At 42.9% G+C, this 22,640-nt stretch overlaps 1 protein-coding gene across 2 annotated transcripts in view; it reads right to left on the bottom strand.

Annotated features, from left to right (window-relative positions):
* Window positions 1-2,680: 2,680 nt before the first annotated feature.
* Window positions 2,681-22,640, bottom strand: part of mical2b (microtubule associated monooxygenase, calponin and LIM domain containing 2b) — a 59,894-nt gene continuing 39,934 nt past the window's right edge. The window contains exons 16-37 of one of the 2 annotated variants that reach the window (XM_041938225.1): window positions 22,452-22,580; window positions 21,490-21,678; window positions 21,025-21,320; window positions 20,806-20,932; window positions 19,546-20,025; window positions 18,618-18,719; window positions 18,356-18,448; window positions 16,924-17,110; window positions 16,561-16,628; window positions 14,844-14,919; window positions 9,759-9,920; window positions 8,928-8,978; window positions 7,815-7,936; window positions 7,440-7,670; window positions 7,137-7,297; window positions 6,655-7,025; window positions 5,396-5,469; window positions 5,207-5,296; window positions 4,575-4,668; window positions 3,916-4,024; window positions 3,725-3,798; window positions 2,681-3,644 (exon numbers count right to left, since the gene is read on the bottom strand). In XM_041938225.1, coding sequence (XP_041794159.1) covers window positions 3,424-3,644; window positions 3,725-3,798; window positions 3,916-4,024; window positions 4,575-4,668; window positions 5,207-5,296; window positions 5,396-5,469; window positions 6,655-7,025; window positions 7,137-7,297; window positions 7,440-7,670; window positions 7,815-7,936; window positions 8,928-8,978; window positions 9,759-9,920; window positions 14,844-14,919; window positions 16,561-16,628; window positions 16,924-17,110; window positions 18,356-18,448; window positions 18,618-18,719; window positions 19,546-20,025; window positions 20,806-20,932; window positions 21,025-21,320; window positions 21,490-21,678; window positions 22,452-22,580 — 3,507 coding nt within the window. In that variant the 3' untranslated portion in view covers window positions 2,681-3,423. The remainder of the gene's footprint in view (window positions 3,645-3,724; window positions 3,799-3,915; window positions 4,025-4,574; window positions 4,669-5,206; window positions 5,297-5,395; window positions 5,470-6,654; window positions 7,026-7,136; window positions 7,298-7,439; window positions 7,671-7,814; window positions 7,937-8,927; window positions 8,979-9,758; window positions 9,921-14,843; window positions 14,920-16,560; window positions 16,629-16,923; window positions 17,111-18,355; window positions 18,449-18,617; window positions 18,720-19,545; window positions 20,026-20,805; window positions 20,933-21,024; window positions 21,321-21,489; window positions 21,679-22,451; window positions 22,581-22,640) is intronic. The other variant, XM_041938224.1, reaches the window with a different exon arrangement.

Below are 22,640 nucleotides of genomic sequence, written 5' to 3'. Positions count from 1 at the left end.
CAATATTTACACTTTAACTTTTTTTAACAGAAGAGTGAAGGCTTTTTTTTGGCGCTATCTAAAGTTACTTTAGGTGCGCTAGCATGTTGTGGAAATTAGCTAGCAGCTGATACTTTCGGCCTTTTAGCTGACCTATGGACTCACAGAGTTGCTCATAGCATCTTAGCTCTGTGTAGAAGGTCTGTATTTCTACACAGTACTAATGTCCTACATGAGAGTATATGCCTTTTACATGTGCTGCTGAGGATGCACCCGGCCGTCTGATGTTTTCTCCCTTGATGCAGTTTCTGATAGATAAACTCAGACTTTTGGCTGATATAGACTGTCAGTCCAACCCTAGTGCTCTTTTTATATATCAATCCAAAATCTGTATCCCCTCACTAGCTGTGATTGATTGAAGTCATTTGACCACATGCAGGGCAACATATCAATTAATGTGGAAATGTTCATACATCAACGTGCATTGAATGAACTTGTATTGCTACAGTGCAACGACCTGATGATGAAGGACAGACCATCATGTTTAACCTGCCTTATACGTGTAAGACACAGTCACCAGTGCAGTATGACTGCTGTTGTGTACAGACTGACAAACAGTGCTGGGCTGCCATGAGCAACAGTGCATATGCATGTATGGTTTATACTGTATGTTGTTTTGACTCATTATGCTTTGTTTCTTTGCTTTGCTATGATTTTGGAGGATTTTGGAGGTGCTGACTGGCTGTCCAGCAGGACTTTGTTCTTCCAAAGCTTGATATTCATTTCTTTTTTCCCTCCACAGGTTTTGCTGTGGACTGTCTGTCCAACAACTGGTGATTTCCTGTATGTACCAAATACTGTATTCATTTCTTGCATATGACCTGCAAAACAACCTGTACACTCTCAACATTAGCACAGAGTGTACTTTGGTTGTTAGTTTATTTATGGAACTGGAACACACTCATATAGCCGATGCATTCAGTGAAAGCTTTAGATCTGCTGGAATTTAGTGTCTGGGTAAACACAGAGGATGTGTTGTCTGTTACATCAAACCACTGACTGTAAGAGCAAAGGAGAATAGTTACCTAATCATAATGCTTTGTTTATATGTGACGAACAAACATCTAACACTCAGACTCTCGTCTCTTTTCCTGTCTTGTGTTACAGATGGTGCTGATTAATCATGAAACTCCATTTGAAAATGTGTGACTTGTTGTTAAGAAGTGCTGCTAACAGTTCATTAGTTCACCACAGGGTGGCTGTTGGGAACTGTGGCATCACTGTTTTGATGTGAGCGCCATCCTTGGGCCAAGTTGGAGGAGGAACCTCATTTGGGAAAATGATGATGGAAAAAACACTGTATTTTGCTAAAGTAAATGTTACAGCGTGTGAGATCCTTGCTTCCTAGTGAGGTGCTCTACAGCTACGTGTCATCTGCTGATATCTACTGTACTTTACAGCACAATGTGAGTATATCTGGGCAATCTTGGAATTGAAGTTCACACATGTAGTTGCTGTTGGTGGTTGTATAATGTGTGAGATACTGAACATAAATTGACTGTGAACTCCTTTATAGACGGTCATAGTAACTAAGGAAAACTGATAGAAAAGGAAGAAATACAGTTGGATTCAGGACATAACGGTGCAAGTTATTTTTGCAAGTACACATCCTGCTGTGACGAAAGAATCACTACAGTCTAATCACACCTATATATATATATATATATATACATATACATATATACACATACATATATATATACATATATATACACATATATACATATACATACATATACATACATATATATACAGATATATATATATATATATATATACACACACATACATATACATATATACACTTTTTGATACTACTTTTAAAATGAATTGGTAGCTTTTAGCCCAACTAGATTTAGGTGGTGATTCAGCTTTGTTCAGTGGAACAAATCACAGTTGAGATCTGGTTTTGAGGGATAATATAAATGATTTAGACTTTTTGCATTATTGTGGCATTGGCCCTGTGCTTCCAGTGTACTGTTGTGTGTAACCAGTGATTAACTATTAGGCTTTTAGATTATTTTGTTATAATCACTGTATTATCATGCTTCAGTGAATTCAGATTGAAGCATTATCTATTCATTTGCTACTATTTGCTCTTAGTATGACATTGATACGGTGCCGGAAAAATAACATAATAGTAATTGCAGTAACTGTCGGGGAGAGACACCAAGATCCCCCTCATGGCAGTGGCAGGTGAGCAGTCGTTCGGCCGCTGAGTGACGATGGGTCAGTGGCTCTAAATCTGTTCTACTCTTATTTTATTAAATTATTTCCGCCAAAAAACGAATCCTCTTTTATTATTCTTTTAAAAATATAAAAATCACATCACCTACTCAAATAACATAAAAGAAAAATTTGAGAAAATCCAGATACAAATCCAGATCTAAACTTTTTCACTGTGTCGTGTTTGTTTCGCTTCATCGAAACATTCAAGCAGCGACAGAACGGCTCGTCTGACACAGGGCTGCCGCTGCAGTGCCGCGACCTGCCTGCGCCGCCAGGAGGATCCTGGCCCCGCTGGAGAGTGGGGCGCCGACTGAAACGGAGGACGACGTGACACTACCGAAGCCGTGCGTCTCTGCCTGAAGGCTGCCGCTGCTGACCGCCTGGGGGGAGCTGGAAGAAGTCGACGTCCGGATGTAAATACAGTTAAATTTTATTTGACAGTATTCCAGCACAAAGTGAAAAAGCAACAATATTAAAATGTGCTCACACTCACACACACAGCTAAAGAGTGACTAACAGTGAATTACATACTGCACATCTCTGGATTTATGACGCTGATTCAAAACAGATCACGCTGTGCAAAACACTAAAACTTCAGGGACAGTCTGGAGTCGTTCGGTGTATTATCCAGTGAGACTATACAGTGTTACAACAGCAATAACAAATCCATCACTCCGAAGGCAAGCAACCACACACAGCAGCTGTTGATTAAGCAGGAAGTTTGGTTTATGAGGTGTGCCAAACTTTGACAAGGCAGTCAGTCACATTATCACAAGTGGTTAACCATATTGTACGTCCAGTTTCAGGTACGTGTCAGCCCGGGCCATGACAGGTGACACCTCTGAGCACAGAGGTCAAACAAGGTCAGCGGCTGTGAAGGAAACTCAGGCTCCATTTCCATCCAGTGTCAGTCTCTGAGCTCAGCACACCAGCGCAAAGTGACGCGAGATACGCGTCTTCTTTAGGGTGAATAAACGCATACTCTTTCACTGCATTTCCATCCTCCCTGCTTTATAAGAAGACGCCAGACACAAACCATCGCGGTAAAATTTCACCCTGTTTCTTTGAAGTGATGTTAGGTGAGGCCTTGCAGTACTTCCCTACCCTTCATCAACCATCCTGCTCTTCACCACAGAGGTGCTCAACAGTCAGCCATCACTCCAGTTTCTCCTGCTCCCAGATGTCATCGGCCGGGGCCCAGTGAAACTCGTAGCCCTTGCACAGCACCAGGCTCTCCAGGTCCCTGTCCTCGGCCCTCTCCTTCAGCCTCTGCTCCTCCAGTATGGAGACCAGCATGTCTCTTTTCTCCACCGTCCTCATGATCTCCGACAGGATCTCCTGCTCCTCCTGCAACTCGGAGGCGCTCTTCTTTGTGTCTGGAGTGAGATGGAAGAGAGCAGAGGAAGGTAGGAAGAATTTCATGTCATGTGTGTTTGTGTGCATGTTCCACCTTTACCTTCTATTGCCATTTTGTGTCGTAGCTCTTGTTGCAGTCGGCTCTGAGTGTCCTCCAGTTCAAGCTCCTGAGCGCTAAGAGAGAGGAGAAAATTGGGTGATCTCCACTGGTTAGGAACTTCAACAATATTAACATAACCTAAGCTTTCCAGCAAGTCTTTAGTCCATGTGTGATCTGATGCAGTCACTTACAAGATCATGAGTTCAGACTCATAGCGCGCCAATCTGTTCTTCTCCAGAACGAGCTGAAACCAGGACTGGTAGAGCTGGGCCTCGTCACTGTCGTCTGTCAGGGACGATTCTGGCAGAAGAGGAGTGAGGAAGCAAAGAGGGAACAAAGGAAGGAAGGTAGGAGAGAGGGGAGGGAGGAGGCAGGACGGAGAAGAAAGAGAAACATATTTCAGAGTTTTATACTAATTGTGTAAAGACATTAAAAGATAAAAGAAAACACGCTGGAATCAAACCTCAAACAAAGACACACACAAACACACACAGCCCATGTGCTTTGCTTCAACCTTATGAGACCTCACTATTCACTGGAGCACAAACAAAGCCCTGTGCTGTAAAAAGATGAAGCAACAATGAAGTCTTGCTGTCTATTGTGAGTGCAGCCGTTAACTGTATGTAGAGGCTTTTAACCAGGCAGGGATTACAAGGCAATGCTTTCTTCTAAATGGTCTGAGAAGTATGTGCACAGAAGAAGAAGAAGAATGATGCTTTCACAGTGGAATTCCACTGAGCTGTATTGTTGTCTTACATTGAAGCGAGGTGTTATGGTTTAGAGTTCTGTCATTAAAAGTAGCTTTGCAATGTCTGCAGGCTGAAGGACTTTTGTGTGCGTGAACCTGTACCTGTTTCTCCTCTTATGATCTTTTCTATAGCCACTCCTCTCTCCTCTAGAGCTCTTTGTTTCTCTGCAACCTCCTCCAGTTGTCTCTGGATGGCCTGCGCGATGCAAAAAGCAGGACATCACATGACACACACGACCGAAGGACATGATTATTTGTCCAGCTTTTGAGAAATGTTTCTCTTGAGATTTCTGCCTCCACCTCTGCGCAATGCAGATGAAAGGAATTTAGTTTATGTTGCTCACGACAAAAAATCCCCCGCAATATCTTTCTCTCCAGAAAGTGTCCCTGTTATTCTACATAACGCAGAGAACACACTGTCACGCGTTTTGTCGGTTTTCTTTACGAGGAAGTAGTTACAATGAATGAATCATTCAGAGTATACAGGACATCAGTTCTGGTCAGAGATGCCATTTGTAAATGGCCTTTTTGGATGCTGCGAGCACTGCAAATCATACTCCATTCACCTTCATTGTATTGGGGTCATGGCAGACATCTTGGAGACATGTATGTCAAAACCTGGACAACACAAAAAACTACCTGCATTCTACTAGAGTTAAAGGAATAGTTTGACATTTTGAAAAACAGTTCTTCACTTTCTTGCCAAGAGTTAGTCTAAGAGGAAAGAAGAGTACCTGAGCTCTGTGAAGCCTCTTCAGCTCTTCTCTTTTAGCCTGCTGGGCCACCGTCCTCTCCTGCCTCCTCCTCTGTCTCTCTGGACAAAGCTGGGACAGGAAGTACGGAATGTTTCAGAGAATGCACACACGTGTAAGTGCAGTACATGTAACGCTGCCTTTTAGAACATAGCGACGGTCTGCACAAACCTTCTGACTGGACGTCAGGTTTTCGTCTTCATTGTCACTGGAGGAAGACTCTTCCAGATTCTGTTGATGAGAGGCTGGATGAAAAGAAAAAGAAACTTACAGAATGAGAATAGCAAAGATTGAATGTGTGAACATTTTAAGTTTGCATGAAAGAAAATGTAAAACTTGTAAAACTGGTAATATTTCATCCATGACATTTGGTTCATCACAAAGACAGAAGCCATTCTCCTCTTTACTTCTGGCTTTTATACAATGAATTTTAAATAAATACAAGAGAAGGACCTTGAGCAAACTAGAATTACAGCCTGCTGTTTCAAAGATGGATGCTACTGCAAAAAAGATACAATGTGGATGCTGCACACACATCTTCAACCCGGCAGCACAGAAGATCTATGCAATCACCACAGTTTTAAGGTGGACACCCAAGATTAGTGTCACCGATTCAGTATCTGAGCAAATGTGAAATATGGTCACAGTCTCCCCGTCTGTTGCTGAGTTATGGTGTTGAATAATGGCCAGAAAAGAACATCATGATCAAACAGTGAAGTTGACCTTTGACCTTTTGGATATAAAATGTCATCACTTCATCATTTTATCCTATGAGACATTTGTGTGAAATTTTGTCAGAATTAGTGGATGAATGTAGTGTGTATGTATGCATGTAATGTAGTCATGGTCAAAAACGTGCTGTATGAAGTCCAAGTGAATGTAAAACTGACTGTACACTCCCCATATGAACTTACTAAGACAGAAATGTTAATGTTGTATTCAGCTCGACGCACTGCCCCCAAGTGGCTAAAAAAATAATGCAGGTGTAAGGATATGATTTTGTTTCCTAGCACCACAGAGGCCAGTGCATTTAGGAGAGAGGGAGAAGCAAACAAAACAATAGCGATTCAGACAGAAGGTGGGTCTTTCAATGCTCTAATCAGCATCGTTTCCAGCAGGCATCTAAAAGGTCAGTGAACCTTTTGTATACAACAGTTAGCAACTAGCTAGCAGGTAAAGAGCCAGATGTTTTCTTCAGTTGTTAGATTTATGTTCGTCAGATCACCTGAAACATGACTCCAAATGATTGTTTATGTTGCTCTGCGTCTCCTGGATGTGTTAATAAGCAAGTGTTGACTGCTAACAGCTTCACCATAACAACTTTACAAGGTGTCAGTAAGTCAGTGTTGTGCTCATAGTGTGCTGCAAAGATCATTGCATGCAGGCTTAAAACATCATGCGCCCAAATGTTTGGGAATCACTGCTCTGACCTTTGTTTCTGAGGTTGGTGAGTATCGTCCTGATTTCCTTTTGCACCTCCAGGTCTTGCCCCTCGCTCTCTGACTCCTGCCTCTTCCTCAGCCTCAGGGATGAGAACAAGTTGACCCTTCTGCGGGGTAAGGAGGTCGTGTCATCAGAGAACACCCCTCCAGAGTCTCTTCGACCCTTTAGGGACACCTGCTGCAACAGAGAGGGCAGGTCCTGCCCGGCCCCCCATGGATCGGCCCCCACAGACGCCCACCGAGCCTCACGCTCGCCATCTCTGGACGACTCCGGACCCGCGCTGCTGAAGAGGGAACTAAAGCTGAACGTTCCTTCTGACATGGGCCTCTGTTTGCGGGGGCCGTCTCGTTTGGTCCTCCTGGTGCAGAAAAAAATAAATGTGGGTACATTTAATTTGAACTTTTTTCTGCCTACAGCAGCATTAATGTGGTGCTTACAATAAAGCATGAGCAAAGTCTTTTATACAAACATTGTTATGGCAGTGTTGGAGCTGCTGGAGGGATTGCTCAAACTAAATGTCCTCCTGAAGGCGTTGGCCAGAAGCTGGAAGGCTGAGGTTTGGCTCTGGGATGGTTCCCTGTCCTGGCCTGAGCCTGTCTGAGGCTTATCTGCCTCTGTCTCTGCTTGTACCTGATAAAACATCAGAGGTCAGGAAAAACGTGGTCAACATAATGTGGAATGAACTGCATTATACCGTAGAAGGCAGGAGTAATGAGAGGTAAAGTAGAACATGTGCAGGCTTATTCTTCTCCAGAAAAATAAGTAACTCCACCTGGTCTTTATGCTGATGTGAGTTTTGGTTGTTTATTACAGTTTCCTCTGGTGTGACCAGCATGTCCCAGTTCAGAAGCTTCTCTTTCTCAGAGAGAGATAACTTCAAGCATTTCTTTGGGGTGGATGAGTTGCAGACCGTCTTTATATTAGCCGAGCGCTCTTCACTTTTCTCACTTCCCCCCGAGGGACTCTGGGTATCTGCCGATGTCTTGGAACTGCCTTCAGAGTTCTGAGAGAACAGGAGTCTTGTCAGTGCGCAAAGCAGGTTATTAAATATATCTAAGCATTGGTATCAATGGTAAGACTGTTCTAATAGTACATGTTCACTAAATGTGGTGTTAATACGACAAAGAAGAAATCTCATGTGACACACAGTTTGCTTTTCTGCTGAAGTGATCTCCTCAAAGTCAGAGTCCGCCTCAGGGACAGCCTCCGGTTCGTCTTTGTCCAGCGGCCAGCTCCTCTGGAAGTGCTTCATGAAGATCAGAGGGAAGGCTGCACGAGGGAAGAAAGCACACTTAGACTTAGAACATCTGATGACTTCCAGCTCTCGGCCCCATGGGGTCAGATGTACTTACCACACATGCATCTGAGAGATGAGTGTAATAAATGCTGCACATTTTCATCTTAGAGATTTTCATTTCATTCAGGCTCTTATTAAATAATAATCAATTATTAAAACTTCCCGAAGCTCTGTTGTTTATTGTAGTTTTCCAAACACTTAAAATACATTAAAATCACAAATGTGAATAATAAAACTAATTATGGCTGAATTGCATTTAGCTGCCTCTGTTTCAGGATGCTGGTATTGTGCATGCTGGCTTACTGTCACACTGTCATGCCTCGTTGGGATGCATGAATAAAACCGAGCCATCTTTAATGTTATCAGTAACACCTGTGCTACTTCTGTTCCAAGTCAAAATGTGTGCAACAGGTTTACACAGTTGTGTAGGGTGCATGTGTAACAAAACAGTCTTCATGGAACACAAGAAAAGCATAGAATAAGTGATGTAGGCTAAATGTGGAGCAAAGAAGAGACACTGAGCTTCAGATTTGCATTAAGGCAAAGGTGTTGTGGTGCATCCACTCAAATACAACCACTGTGAAGCATTAACCTTATATCACAGTGGCAAACCTCCACTGTGCACATGTGCAGTGTTATTGGAGAAAACAATCAATCTGATACACCTGCAACATTTGAAAAAACAGTCAAAGCAAAGGTGATTTTAAATGTTTGGCAATGACTGCGGTGTTTTACCTGTGAATCACACCAACTCAACAACTTCTCCATGACTTCAACAAAGCTCACCCCTCGCTATGTGTTTACAAGAGAACAATACTGACCTCTAATGTTCCAACTAGAGCATTACAACAGCGCTCAAACCTGTACTGACCTCAGACACACATGCGTACTGTACACTGCCTTTTCTTGTCTTTCTGTAAGGACAAAAGGAAGGAAAGAAGGAAAAAAATCTGTGGTACTCACTCGCTCTGATCTTCCGTTTCCATCGATTATTCTGTTTGGTGTTAGAGGGATCTACAGAGAGCGAAACAAACAGACAGGAGGTCAAATAACCTGTTACATGATAACAGCACAGACCAAATCCTCTGCAGTGCGCTTTCAAGAAACAACGTTTGCTCTGCTTCTCCACACTTCAGCGTGCAGCATTTCACGTCACATGATTTGTGATGATTGATGTGAAGAGGTATGAGGCAAAGTCAGGGACAGTCACACTGTATCAACTTGCATCCAATAGTTGTTGAGGACGCACCCTGATCGGCCAGGGGGAGGAACCTCAACACGCACTTACTGCAGGGCATCTTCTGTGTACGTGTGCAACTAGACACTACAAGAGCGTATCACAAGCCTGTCTGGATGAACACATGGAAGATTTTTATGTGTGTTAACTGAGAAACAGGCCAATCTATCAAGTATATTAAAAACTATCAAGATTTTCTTCTTTATAAACTGTAGAAGCAAACAGAAGAATCTGCTGCGACCACGTAAACCAGTGAGAACATGCAGAAATGTTCAAGTTGAAGTGTGGGAGAAAGCAGACAGTGCGTCAGCCGCACCCTGATCGGCCAGACATCAGCAGGGGGGAGGAACTCCAACACAAACACACACTTATGCAGCAGAGTCACCGCTAAAGTTCAAACCAGTTTAAGATTCTCCCTCAGGGAAGATCAGGTTTTCATGTAACAACAGAGGCTGAAAACCCATTAGTGCAGCACAGTACGTTTGTTAATAAAGAGAGAGGGAATAACTTTAGCTATCTCAGCCAGGCAGGGTGTTTACCCGGTGCTGCACACTCACCTTTGGAAGCGTCCTGGCTTTGGCCCTTGACCCCTGCAGCATCTTGTGCTTTGGGTTTGACTAGACAGGAAGCATCCAGAGCATCAACAGCCATCTCTGTGTCTTCAGGACCTCTTTTCTGACCTTTCTCCAGCTGCTCTGAATGCAAGCTGGATGCCCCGCCTGCAAATAAAGACAGTATGTGGGCATTAAGCTTTAACTAGATTTCAATTAATGCACAGCTAAGTTGCAGTAAAAAAGACTAGCCTGTAGCTCATTTCATGCATAACGCCTCACTGGGAGTCTACCTCAGAGCAACAGGTTAGCAGCTCTGCTGGACTATATCATCTGAATCAGTGCAGCTTATCAAAGAAGGTAGCAAACATCCTAACGTACTTTTCATACAGTAAAAGCACTTGGTGAAAATAATACTTGTGCTCCTTAATGTGACACATGCTGTTTTAAAGTGCACTCCACTTTTTTAACTCCACAGTAAAACGTTCGGTTCTATTTGCAACACAAGCGCTGATAAAACACAGTACATGACATGTTAATGACAGTACTCACAGAGTAATGAAGTCAACATTGTACAGAATGTTCCCAAAGGTGATTCCACTTGGTCACAGCAAAGAAATGAAACAAATCCTGACACAACCTTTGTGTGCAGTGCGCCTGTCAGCCATCAGATAACCAGAGCTTTCATCAGCGTGACTGTTTCAGCTGATGAGCTCACTTCGGTTTGGCTGAAGAGGATAAAACAGATGACCGAACCCAGAGGAAAGGACAGAGCAGACCCACCAGCAGAACCCACGAGGAAGCCGACAGGAGGAGCCGACAGCTGATTCACTTCAATTCTGTTCAGCTTGACTGGACTCGACTTCAATTAGGGTGAATTTAACTCAGCTCGACAGGATTTGATTATAGCGAGCCTTGTGCGATCAGCCTAATGTTTTTGGCCCTTTTTCATGTTGCATTAAAGTGAGCGTCGTCTCTCGTTGCAGCAGAAGCTTTTTAAAGCCACCTGCCCGAGCGCGCGGTGTTTGAGCCCACCTTCGAATCCGCAGCAGACCTAAAGGCTGTTCAGCTTTTCATCAGAGGTTACAAAGCACGTGTTATTTGTTAACAAAAGCTGTGATTGTGAACATGATTTGTGTGGCTGGTGTTACATCTACTCAGCACAGAGGTGGGGAAAGGATTTGCTTTTTCAGAGGCCTTTTGATGAAGTTGTTAATTCTGTGGTTAACAGATATGGAAATGCTTTGAAATGGAACATTACATTATGGGATTACCCCGAATGCCAACTGTTCAATCATGTTAAAGATTTTGTTTGGAATTATTTCACTAACTGGCAACAAACCACGAAGCAAATTATTTCTGTAATCAAACTGATTTATTTTTTTAATATATTTACAGCTTATAAATATCATAAATTAAGCAATTTTACAGTAATTATCAATGTGGACAACAAATAAAGCTTGCAGGCTGCTTCAAGACTTGTTATAAACAAAACTATGAAACATACAGAATACAGGCTGTATCTGGCAGTGTGCAAAAAGCTGCTATGGGGCTGCTGATCTCCTGAGCAAAGTCTAGGAGGAACATGAGAGAGATCTGGAGAGGGGCTCTGAGGGGGGGAGGCCTCCTTCTGAAACAGAGGGAACCACAGACAGACCACAGACACGTGGACACATTCGTTACCGTCAGACGGGCCCGACAAAGAAAGGAGGCTGCTGCTGAGAGATTCACGGGCATTCAGATGGATGTTCGGTGTTAGGGGGGTTAGGGAGGAACACAGCACAGCATGAGTGTTAGCGGGGTTAGCTCCGATTATATGACGCCAACCTATCGACTAAGAGACAAACAAAACCAACTGGAAGGTGCTATGTGTGCATCAATTAACTATTCCCACTCACTTCCAACAACGTTTACAGTGTTGAAGAACAGACTAACAAATTGTTGGTTTTGGTATTTTTATGGAATTTGTTCACAATTGCTAAACAGAATAATCCTTTAAAGGTCATCTGATTTTTTTTATCAGAATAAAAAGTAGGAGTAGGATCAATAATAACAGACTGTAACAATGTCATATGAAGCAATCCAAGGTATCATATTTAATTTGGAATTCTATTTAATATCTCGATGCTACACATAACACCTTCATCGACTCCTGCAGTGCAAAACTCAGAGGGCTCGTGCTGGTCTGTGATTGGTTAATCTGGGTTAGGTGGAAGGGTCGGAAAGACAGAGGCAGCAGAGCTTATGACTGAAGCTGGCCAATCGTCACCTTCCTCGCTGGCGGGAATCAGCCAATCAGAGGATGCAGCATTGGAAACTTGAAACAGACTGAACGAAATGAAGTGAAAAAAAATGAAGCAAACAAAAGAGAAAAAAATGAATTTGGAAAAAAAAAATAAAAAAGATGTGATTGAAAATGAATGAGATGTGGGAAAAAAGGAGGATGGAAGATGGAAAGAACAAAGAGCGCTCAGAATTACAAGTAAATGTACTGTTGGCATTAAAGTGATTACAATAAGACATTACATCGAAATGAACTGCCCAAAAACAGGTCAGTGCCCCAACAGTGCATTTACAGAACTGACCCCTAATTCTGCACAATTAAAGCAAACGATCGGAACTAAATTTGCATGATTTACAACAAAGAATATGCAACAAAAACAAGTGTCAAAAATTACAAAAGAATTGCAAAACTTAAAAATAACAAGGTGAAACATGTTCACTGAGTCAGGAATATACAGTCTTCTGTGGATTCTGCTTTTTTAAAGGGACACTATGCAGGATTTGTCGGTCGAGTGGTATAAAGAGTGAACGAAGGGAGGGATCGCTGAGAACAAAGCAGTAAATTAGAGAAATTATTACGTTTTTTTCTGATTGCTTCATCGTGGTTACGCTCTAAAGCACAAACAAACACGGCCAAACCTCCACACGACCCTGTGGGAAGGTGCCGCATTCCCGGATTTTCTGTGAATGCGTCGTCCTGCTGTTTACCTCTCTGCTCTGTGTGTGTGTGTGTGTCCTCGGTCAGACAGACACAGCAGACACACACACCTGCAGCTCTTTGTACATCCTTGACAGAGAGCATTGGAGAGAGACAAAGATAGTGTTGTAACCTGGTCAATCTGTTTTCATGGAGTCTGCACGACGCCCAGAAACGACCTGAACGCAGCAAAGTCACAAGACAATCAATAAGAACATAGAGGCAGAGGGGAGGCTCTCTACGGATAAATACACCACACACACTTCCAGTGTGTCCTACGTGATGACCGAGAGGGATTATTTTTGTATAAATCTGTGTACGTGTTTTTTAGGAAAATCCTGCATGGTATACCTTTAAGCACATATTTCCACCATTGAGGGGAACAAAAGAAAAAACAGCCTGGAATGATTACAGATAAGGGTAATTGTTCTGGGCTTGTACTGATTTTCTTATATATATATATAAAAAACTCAGATTGAATAAGAAAAAAAGTACAGTTTAGTCTAAACTGAATTTCTGATAGATTTGACAATCAAATGCAACCAAAACTTCTGGATTGTTCTGTATTTTAAACGTAAATACAGGTCCTCTAAGCAAAACTCAAAATCTCTCCAGGCAGTACAAAGTGAAGAGTCCAACTTTTCATCGTTTGATTTCCATCAAGACTTTCATCTGATTTGCTTCATTTTTGCTATTTTTAAATATCCAAAACAAATTTCCACTTGTGTTTATTTTTTAAATACCGAGCCCTGAATATAGAAAGTGAAATCAGTCTATTATCAAACAAACAAAATACACATCAAAGTGAAATACTCACACCTAGCACATAAGTGGAATTCAAATGAAATTGCTTAGAATAATAATACTGTTAGAATGCTTAGAATAATAATACTGTTTTGGCATTTCCATTGCACATCTCTATGGTGCAGAGTTAAGGTGCAGCAGGCAGTGTGCAGAGTCAGTGTACCATCAGAAACCATGTGGGTCACTCGTACTTCACATTATTCTAGTTCACTGAAGAGAAACCACGTTGCCCAAATGGCTTTCGAGGTTAGAGTCAGAGGGCATGTTCCAGGTTACTCTACTGCGATTAAATGTCTTTGGTATGTTATCAAAATCGATTCTTTCAGGCGCTTCATAGCCTGACTGGGAAGTGTTCAACATTTAGTGCCAATCAAATCGGTTGTTCTGAGCCAGACAAGATCGCTGGATCAGAGAACAGACGTCATGTGGAGAAATAGGAACTTCACAAACTGACCACCGAGATCTCAACATTCAACTGTCTGTTAGATGACATGAGGTGACAGCTGTGTGACACCAACGTGGTTACTAATACCTTCAGGTGTTTCCCACCGGTTTAGCGGTCTGGAACAAGCCCGTGTGAGTCAGAGATGCATTCAGCAGGGTACAACACCAGGAGACCCTGACAGTCAACAAACACGTACCAGGGGACCTGCGCTAATTACCAACAGTGAGGAATTCACAAGGGCTGCAGCATTTCATTCATGCATCACCCCTGAAGTCAGCTCAACATGTACCATTTAATACTTAAATACACAAAACAGTCTGAGTACATGTACGACAATCTGCTTAAGATGGCTTTTTGTTGTGCTGGTCACTGTTACTGCAGGCAAAATTCACACCAGGCACGGAATACAAGCTTCAAAAAGCACAAAACTAAAATGACCGTAAACACTTGGAATGTTGGAAACACAGATATTAATTGTTTTCAAAATGATGACATTTAGAAACCCCTGATTCATCCATTTTGGCAGTACAAGAGCACAAATTCAGATCCACCTGGGCTCCTAACAGGTCAACCTGTTACTCCCCGTCTTATGTGAGCTGGTGGCCGATGAGCTGCTGCCGGGCCAGCTGGGGCTCCTGGTAGATCTGTCCCAGCACCTCGTGCATCATGCAGAGCAGAGGGCAGCCCAGGCTCAGCAGCTCATACAGGAACAGATAGTCGTGCGAGTAGCTCCTGACGTGAGACCCCACAGCTGTGAAAGACTCACACACACTTCCAAACAGCCGTCGAGGCAACACACACACAGCCCAGCTGGCACGCCTCGGCCAGCTCAGGCCTCGCCTAAGCAAGGAAACCAGGGTACCTGGGGGTTGGATCTGGACGCCGGCCATCGCCGAGAAGCTCCCGCCGTCCAACGACGAGGGCGTGACGCGCTCCTCCTACGCAAAGCAAGACACAGGAGGAAAATGATGAAATCCATCATAACGCTCTGTTACACATCAAACAAATAACACAATGAATTTACTCCCAAACTAAAAGATAAATACATCAGAACTGGACAATTAAGCGTTCTTTAGCAAAGCTGCAAAAGTCCAACTATTTTAATCCTGCGTACTTATTTTTCCTCTTATGACACTTTTTGATGTACAGTTTTGGAGCAACATACACAAAAAGACCTGCACCATGATTCATGGTAGTGATCTGACATTTGGTTTGCATACAAATAGCTAACTGGAATTAGGAATTTAATAAAGGGCATTAAGTGAGTTAAATAATGGCCAGGAAAGTGTTTTTGTAGAACATCATGATGTCACAGTGAAGCTGACCTTTGACCTTTTGGAAAAGTCATCACTTCATCATTTCATCCGATGAGACATTTGAGTGAAACTTTGTCATTATTAGCGTATGAATTGTTGAGCTACGGTCAAAAACGTTCTTTATGAGGTCACAGTGACCTTTGACCAGTCCATCCTTGAGTCCAAGTGGACGTTTGTCCCAAGTTTGGTTTGATTTAGTTCCTGAGACGTTGCGCTCACAGGAATGCTACACACAGCCGGCCCTTCGAAAACACAAGCACGGCTCTTGCCGGTGGGGAGGCACCAAAATAAATATATAAGAATAATAATAAAAAAAAGATAATTAAAGATAATTGAATGTGTGGACACTGTTCACGTCTCAAACATGCTACATGCTACATGCTAAAGACATAATATTACTTGGTACACAGGTTCCTTATAATGTTGCTCTCCACATACAAAGGAGCTGCCAACAGTGGCACCAAATTGTTATAAAGCATTTGGAGTTTTTGGCCAATAACTAAAATGAAAAATCTTTTACTGTTGGATTGAAGCGTCTCCTATTTTCAGCAAACTACATTTTTCACCATTTTATAATTTGAACAGCACTTTTTCATGTCTGATTTTCCATATTTCATCCAATCGTCTTGTTACATATCATATTTGCTCCTTTTTACATTTGCTTTTGGAGGTGTGGACTATTGACCTAACATGCATTTAGGCCACAGCACAGCACTGGATTGCAAACAGTTTTGGTAGACATGTGTAGATAAAGCCATTGAACAATTGTTACTGTATATCACCTATAGGTGGTGCTACAGCCAAAGCATAAGCACTTTTTGGACTGGTGCTCATAATCCATGAAAATAAGAAGACATTGATTCACTCTGATTCCATAAATCAAAACTAACCTGTAGGTATGCTGCCTGATTAGGCTCCTGCCATTCTGAATTCAACCAAAACACAAATTTAAATAAGTAACTAACTTAATTCTGAGGTCATTCCAGAAAACTTCCCCATCATGTAGTCAGCTATGCAGCATGAGTAGATATTAATGTTTGTGGATTCTGTTTCTAGGATGGCAGCATCTATCTGTGTAAGCCATTCCTGTTTGCACCAGCTGATCACACAGGAGCAGAGCAACAGCGAGCCGGTAAAAGAGTGACGGCTCATTTTCTTTTAGATGCAAAACGATCAGTTGGCTCCAAACACACCTAAAAATTTTTCTTAGAAATGTTCCTTTTGCAAGCTTGTTTTGTTTCTTGTATGTAGCTGCAGTCTTACCATTCTCCTCCTGAACATGCGAGTGCTGGACTGGTGCTGGGCGTAATGCATCTTACAGAAGAACTTTGCTGTGAAGGAAGCACACAATAAAAAACAGTCCAGTACAATAAAAAAAAACCTCACTAAAATAGCACACTGTCACAAAACAACATTTCAAAAATTGCAATGATTCATCTAAACCTCTGAAAATCTAAAAACTAAAGTGAGACGTCGTCAACATTTTTGTGTAACACAAGGGGCTAAAACAAGGCTCAAAAGGAGAGAAGTTCAGATTTACAGTGTTTCATCTGACGAACTGATCAAACTACATCAACGACGGCCAACCGATATGTCTGAACACACTCGAGCTACAGCGACACGTACCCTCCTGTGAGTCGAAGGCGTGCGCTCCCAGGCGGAGGGTGCAGTTGCAGACGTCGCAGCGGAAACACTCGCGGTGGAAGAAGTGGCCGTCGGCACTCAGCCTCTCCATCACGTACACCCGCTTGGTGCAGAAGTGGCAGATGTCGCTGCCACCGAGCCCGGGAGGGAAGTCCTTACGTACCACACACTGAGAGGGAGAAGACCAGGACAAGTTTACACAGGTGTTACATGCTGCCTTCAGGATATTCAGTGCTGATTATTCCACAGGGACGGCTGAAATAAAGTACACAAGACAAATCAGTGATGTGTTGCAGCGGGGAGATGGTAAACTGTCAGGAGCAGCTGCACCGCTGCCATAAAAACAGTGTTCTATGAGTAGGTGCAATGTGGAAAAGGTGGCATTACCAGGTAAATGATGTCAAAAACAGGCTTGCAGCTGTATTATAAAGCATTATTTACAAGTTTTTTGAGATCTCATTTTACTGAATGTAAGTATGACAGAGCATTAATGTTCCAGTTACTCCCATTTTTGTACAGAGCTGAACTAGCCGTTTCCCCTTATTTCCACTCTTTATGCTAAGATAATATGTTGCTGGCTGTAACTTCATGCAGTATTAACCACACAAGCACGAGGGTGGCATCAAGCCTCTCGTCTAAGTCTCAGCAAGACAGCAAAAAGGCATGTTTCCCAAATGTCCAACTACTCATTTAAGGCTCGTCTCAAGTCAACTCCCAAAGCCTGAATGTAAAATTAACAAGCAGCAAAGCTGAAGGAAGTGTTCCTGTGAAATCTTGAAAATCAACTCATGCATCAGGTCAGAAAATCTAGCAACAGTTTATTATGCGTAATAAAGCTCAGCATCTAAAACGTGGAATTTTAATATGGCTGAAGTTGCTGCCTGTTTGCTTTTACTTTAATGAAATTCACTTTTCAAGTGAGCAACATCCAATGTCAAGTCTCAAGTCAAGTGCCAGTTCCTTCCCTTCACAGATCAAGTCAAATACTTAGAGTCGTGACAGGAGTTAGACTCAAGTTCAATTGATGTGATTAAAATCCACAACACAATCATCGGAGGCGTTGTTTGAGGACGGGGCTGATCATCATCAGTTTAGTCTCATGTTGTAGCTAACAAGCTTTTTCAAACGAGCTTTTGCTTTGCTCTCAAGAAGACAGAGCCCCTTCAACCCTCTGTGGCCCGGGAACTAGAGCCAGAAAAGGCAGATTATATGTTGTATAAGCCGGGAGCAGCATGGAAGACAAGAGCAATCTTTTTCTTCCTTTCTCTGTTTTGTCTTTAAATCAAGCTTTTGTGACGATGCTGCTTCGTGTAAGCTGTGTTAGACTTCCATTAAAAAAAAAAAAAAAAAAACAAAACAGGAAAAACCACAAACTGAGTTAGACTCGTCTCTGCAACATCCACATGCATCTTACCGGCGTGGCCTTGGGCCTGTGGTCTGTCTCATAGAGGATGGCCAGTATCTGAGCTTTAGCATCTATGGCTGATGATACCTTTCCGACTGTTCGCTACGGTTACCGCCAGGGAAACACAGACGAAGAGGGTTGGAGGGAAAGGAAGGAAGGAAGGAAGGGGAAACCAGACAGGAGTTAGGAAGAAGACAGGTGAAAAGGCAGAAAAAGCACGACTGACTGTGAATTTCTGGAGCTGCATTTCGACGGAGGCCTCCACTTGTACCTCTTTAATGTAACTGGGAGCTCCAGTCGGACAACTCTCAGAGCGAACAACTGACTTTTGAGGGATTCTTCTAGGGGTCTCAAGGGCGCAGCTCCCATCGCACTAGATTAGAACACCAGAATGAAGTTCATATACTGCGTGTCTCTCATATGAAAGCAAGAATTCCTAACAGCCCTTGAATGAATACAACAAAATATGAAATATGTGATGCTGCTTAATGGATAACGAATGCTGTGCTGATATTAATGAGCCATTAAGGCATCAAATTGAGTTGCAAGAGCCAAATGGATCTTAAATGCTAGCAACACTACGTACAAGAATATCAGCCTGTAAGATCAGTGATATCAGAAGTTCAGTGGTTTCACCAGGCTGTAGCAGTTCCTGTGTCTTTTGGCAAAGGAATAATACATACGAATAAAATAAGTTCAAGGTTGGCTCAACAAAACTCTAAAATGTTCTGGACGCTTCGGTTCCGTCTGAATTCATCCAACATGAACAATTTAGGGGGTAAATTCAGTGAAGAGAGTAACAATACAACACCACCTCAGTGCAGCTGCGGACCTTTAACGCAGCTGACATGGCTATTTGGTTATTCTGATGCATTAAAGTTAAATGCAACTCTTTGCTAACTCTTTTAGATTTTCACATTTTGCCACAGACGAAAAGGTCAAAGTTATTTGAAATATAACTCGCAATTTTGAATTATCATTTGAACATGTGTATGCAAAGTTCTGGATCTGGTTTATACTGTATTAATCTGCAGTGTCATTTGCAGTAAACGGGCACAATAATCAATCTTAAAATTGGTAAAAATCCCAGTGAAGACCGCATTAATGTGGGAAACTGTCAGTGGATACCTGCAGATTATTAGCACTGTCTAGCAGGCTGTCTCCAGGCAGGCTGTTGCTATGCACAAGGAAACTGTTACCTTCACGTGATCATTTCCAGCTAATTTCTCATCATCACATGTCTCCTGAGCGGCCTTGTGGTGCGTCTCCTGCTCACTTTCACGCAGCCTCTCATAGCTCTCCTTGTGCAGCAGAGACACTGGATGAGAGGACGAGCTGCTGTGTCCATTTTCACAGTTAGTATCAGAGATCTGCTGGCTCTCATCAGAGCCGGTTGGAGAAAGGGCGGCAGATGTTCTGTTGCCGCGTGCGGAGGAAGCGACACGAAGAGAAGACGTTCGGCGTGTTTTTTCAGAATCACTGGAAGATGAGGGAGCACAGGAGTCTATCTGTATCTTGTCCTTGCGTGCAGCAGCGTGCAGGGGGGCAGAGGAGAAACCGGCCTGGGCGGTGGGGTCGGGGACAGGGTGGACTACAGGGTAGATGGTGGAGCTCTCAGACACAGAGACAGAAGGAGAAGGATGAGGAGGAGGAGGAGGAGGATAGGTAGATAGTTCCACCTACAGAGGAAGAGTCAAACGAAAAGACTGAGTGGAATAGAAGGATGAAAACTGAGAGAAAATAATCAAATTAAAAGCCGAGGGAATTTCTCACAGACAAGTCAGTCACTGGTATCAGTTTGCTTTTGTTTCCAGGGAACTTTTAGTGAAGCAAATTTAAAAAAAGAACGTGTGTTTGGAACGCCGACAGAAACACAGAGAACGGTCTGGAAAACTGGAAGTGAAATTAAATATTTAATGTTGAAATTTAAATATCACTGAATTTGTCAGACTGAAATAAAAGCCTTAAAATTATCGATTCAAATTTATGTGGTCTGAATTCCCTTCATTAAAATTTTTAATAGTATTTCAAGTTGTGCAATTTCAGAAACTTAATTTCAGGTATACATATTGTTTAGGGCTCACAAATGCATATAGAAAATTTGAATACCAAAATTAAAAATAACTATATTTGAATCCCTCAAATTAATTAAGATAATAAAAAGTCAAAATATCCGGTTGCTGAAATTGGCTTCGTCAAATTCAGGCGCAAATTCAGATCTGAACATCCAGGATACCAGCTCGTAAAAGTCGTAAAAAAGACATTTGAAGAAATAATCTCATTTTTGGAAGAAAACTACACTAAATCAAGCTGAAGGTGTTAGTAAAAGCACACGCTGCCTCACGAGCATAAGACTGACTGACTTCACACGTGGAACCATGATGCATGCTGTTATCATGAACATGCAGCAGTCTCAAATATGACATCAGCCAAGCATTACGGTTGGTGCAATAAACAACCTGAGGTTCAGGAAGAGGAGGAAGAGGAACAGCAGGACGTTTGTTGGACCCAGGAAACATGGTGGAGAGGAGGACGGCTCTCTCCTTTATACTCCTCCCAGAAAACTCCTTAGAGGACAGTCTCTGCGTGGACGGCAGGCGGTGGTGAAAATCGAGGCGGAACACGTCAAAACTGAGTTGCTGCTAGTTTTTTTTAAATAAAGTTGTGATGAAAAACATGGCATGAAATTCACCTGCTGCACTGAGCCCTCCGACCTCTCAGAGGAATGATCAATATTGGAAGCACACAGAGAAGAGGCAGAGAAGTGACTGGTTTTCAGGGCAGGAGAGGTGCATTCTGGGTAGTGCTGTTCAGTAACGCGGGGGCTCGGTGAGCGGGGGGGGCTCTTTGAGAGCGAGGGTGAAGGAGAGCGACTGCAGCTGCTCTCACAGGGAGGGGATTTGGGGGAGTAGAGGAAACTGGTTTGCTGAGCCACAGCAGTGGGATTCTCCAGTAAGCGAAGGTAGATGGAAGGCTGGAAACAGGAAGAGGAGACGAGGAGCAGGAGGAAACCGGAGAGTATGGATTTAAAGTAATCAGATTACTGCTACACATTCATGTGGTAATTAGCTGTAATGCTTTAATGGAATGCAGCCAATCACATTCAACAGAAAGAGCTGAGAAGTGTTCAGACGGAGGCATACCTGCCACTTGGGGCGAGAGGGAGGAAGAGGAGAAGGGGGGGGGGCGTCCTTGGGCTTTGCAAAACGGGGGTTTTCTCCCTCGCCGGCCCCATCCTCCTCTTCCTCGTCCTCCTGCTCTGAGAGAGGAAGCGGTGTGGTGGAAGGGGACAGAGGAGGAGAAAAGGATGGATCGGAGGGTTCCTCGTCAGACTGGAGCGAGGGGGAAAGGAAAGGAAAAAATGAAAAAGGACAGCGAAGAAGATTCAAGGAAAGAGCGATCGCAAATACACACAGAAATCTTTTAGCAATCAGATACAGGAAACAAAGAAGCTGGCAACAGAACGGGTGATGAAGGGTAGCACACTATGGTGGAGGTGTCTCACTAACCCTCAACATACCGAGACTACATTAAGAAATGAGGCACTTTCTTGGTGTGAACAGTTAAATAAAGTTGGAGATGTTACAGAAGGTTCCATCATCATCATCATCATCATCAGCTTTAGCTGCTTGAACATTTACTAAAGCAGTCTACATCTACTACATACTGAAATGTATGTATGGGAGCCATGATTATTCTCATAAGCAACTTAATATCTCAGTGATGTTTGATCACTACTGATGTCGACCTTTAATAGTTACTGAATTTAAAGCACTGAAACACTGAACTTTGAAAACCATCCATCTGAATTCATGGTAGTCAGAAATCCCCTTTATGAAATGCCCTTTATTGATAAAAAATATGAAAATTAAACCCATATAAATGTTTAAATAGTCACAAAATGACATAGCTCAAATTGGATCGATGACATTCAGACACAAAAGCTTCAAACTACTGAGGACGAGCCGTCAAGCCTGAATAGAATCGATCAGATTGTCCTATCAGATGGAGCTCTGTCAGTCATGTGATGCACCCCCATAATCTCCTGAAAGTTAAATCTGGTCCCTGCTGGTGTGGGACTGTCTTCAGTCTGTCCCTCTCTCACCTTGCTGCGTGTCTTCGCTGTCGAGGAGTTCTCCTCAAACTTGGCCAGCAGCTGAGTTGCCATGGAGCGGACCTTGTTCTCCCGCAGCTCTCCATCCTCAGCAGCAGGGGGCGCACTGTGGCAAGACAACTGATGCCACGCCGGGCACATAGAGGGGATAATGGAGGTGAGAGGGGGGGTTACAGGAAG

This window comes from Chelmon rostratus, chromosome 6 (genome assembly GCF_017976325.1).
Source record: "Chelmon rostratus isolate fCheRos1 chromosome 6, fCheRos1.pri, whole genome shotgun sequence".
NCBI lineage: Eukaryota > Metazoa > Chordata > Actinopteri > Chaetodontiformes > Chaetodontidae > Chelmon > Chelmon rostratus.
The sequence above is the reverse complement of the archived record's forward strand: the minus strand, read 5'-3'. Positions and strand labels throughout refer to the sequence as shown.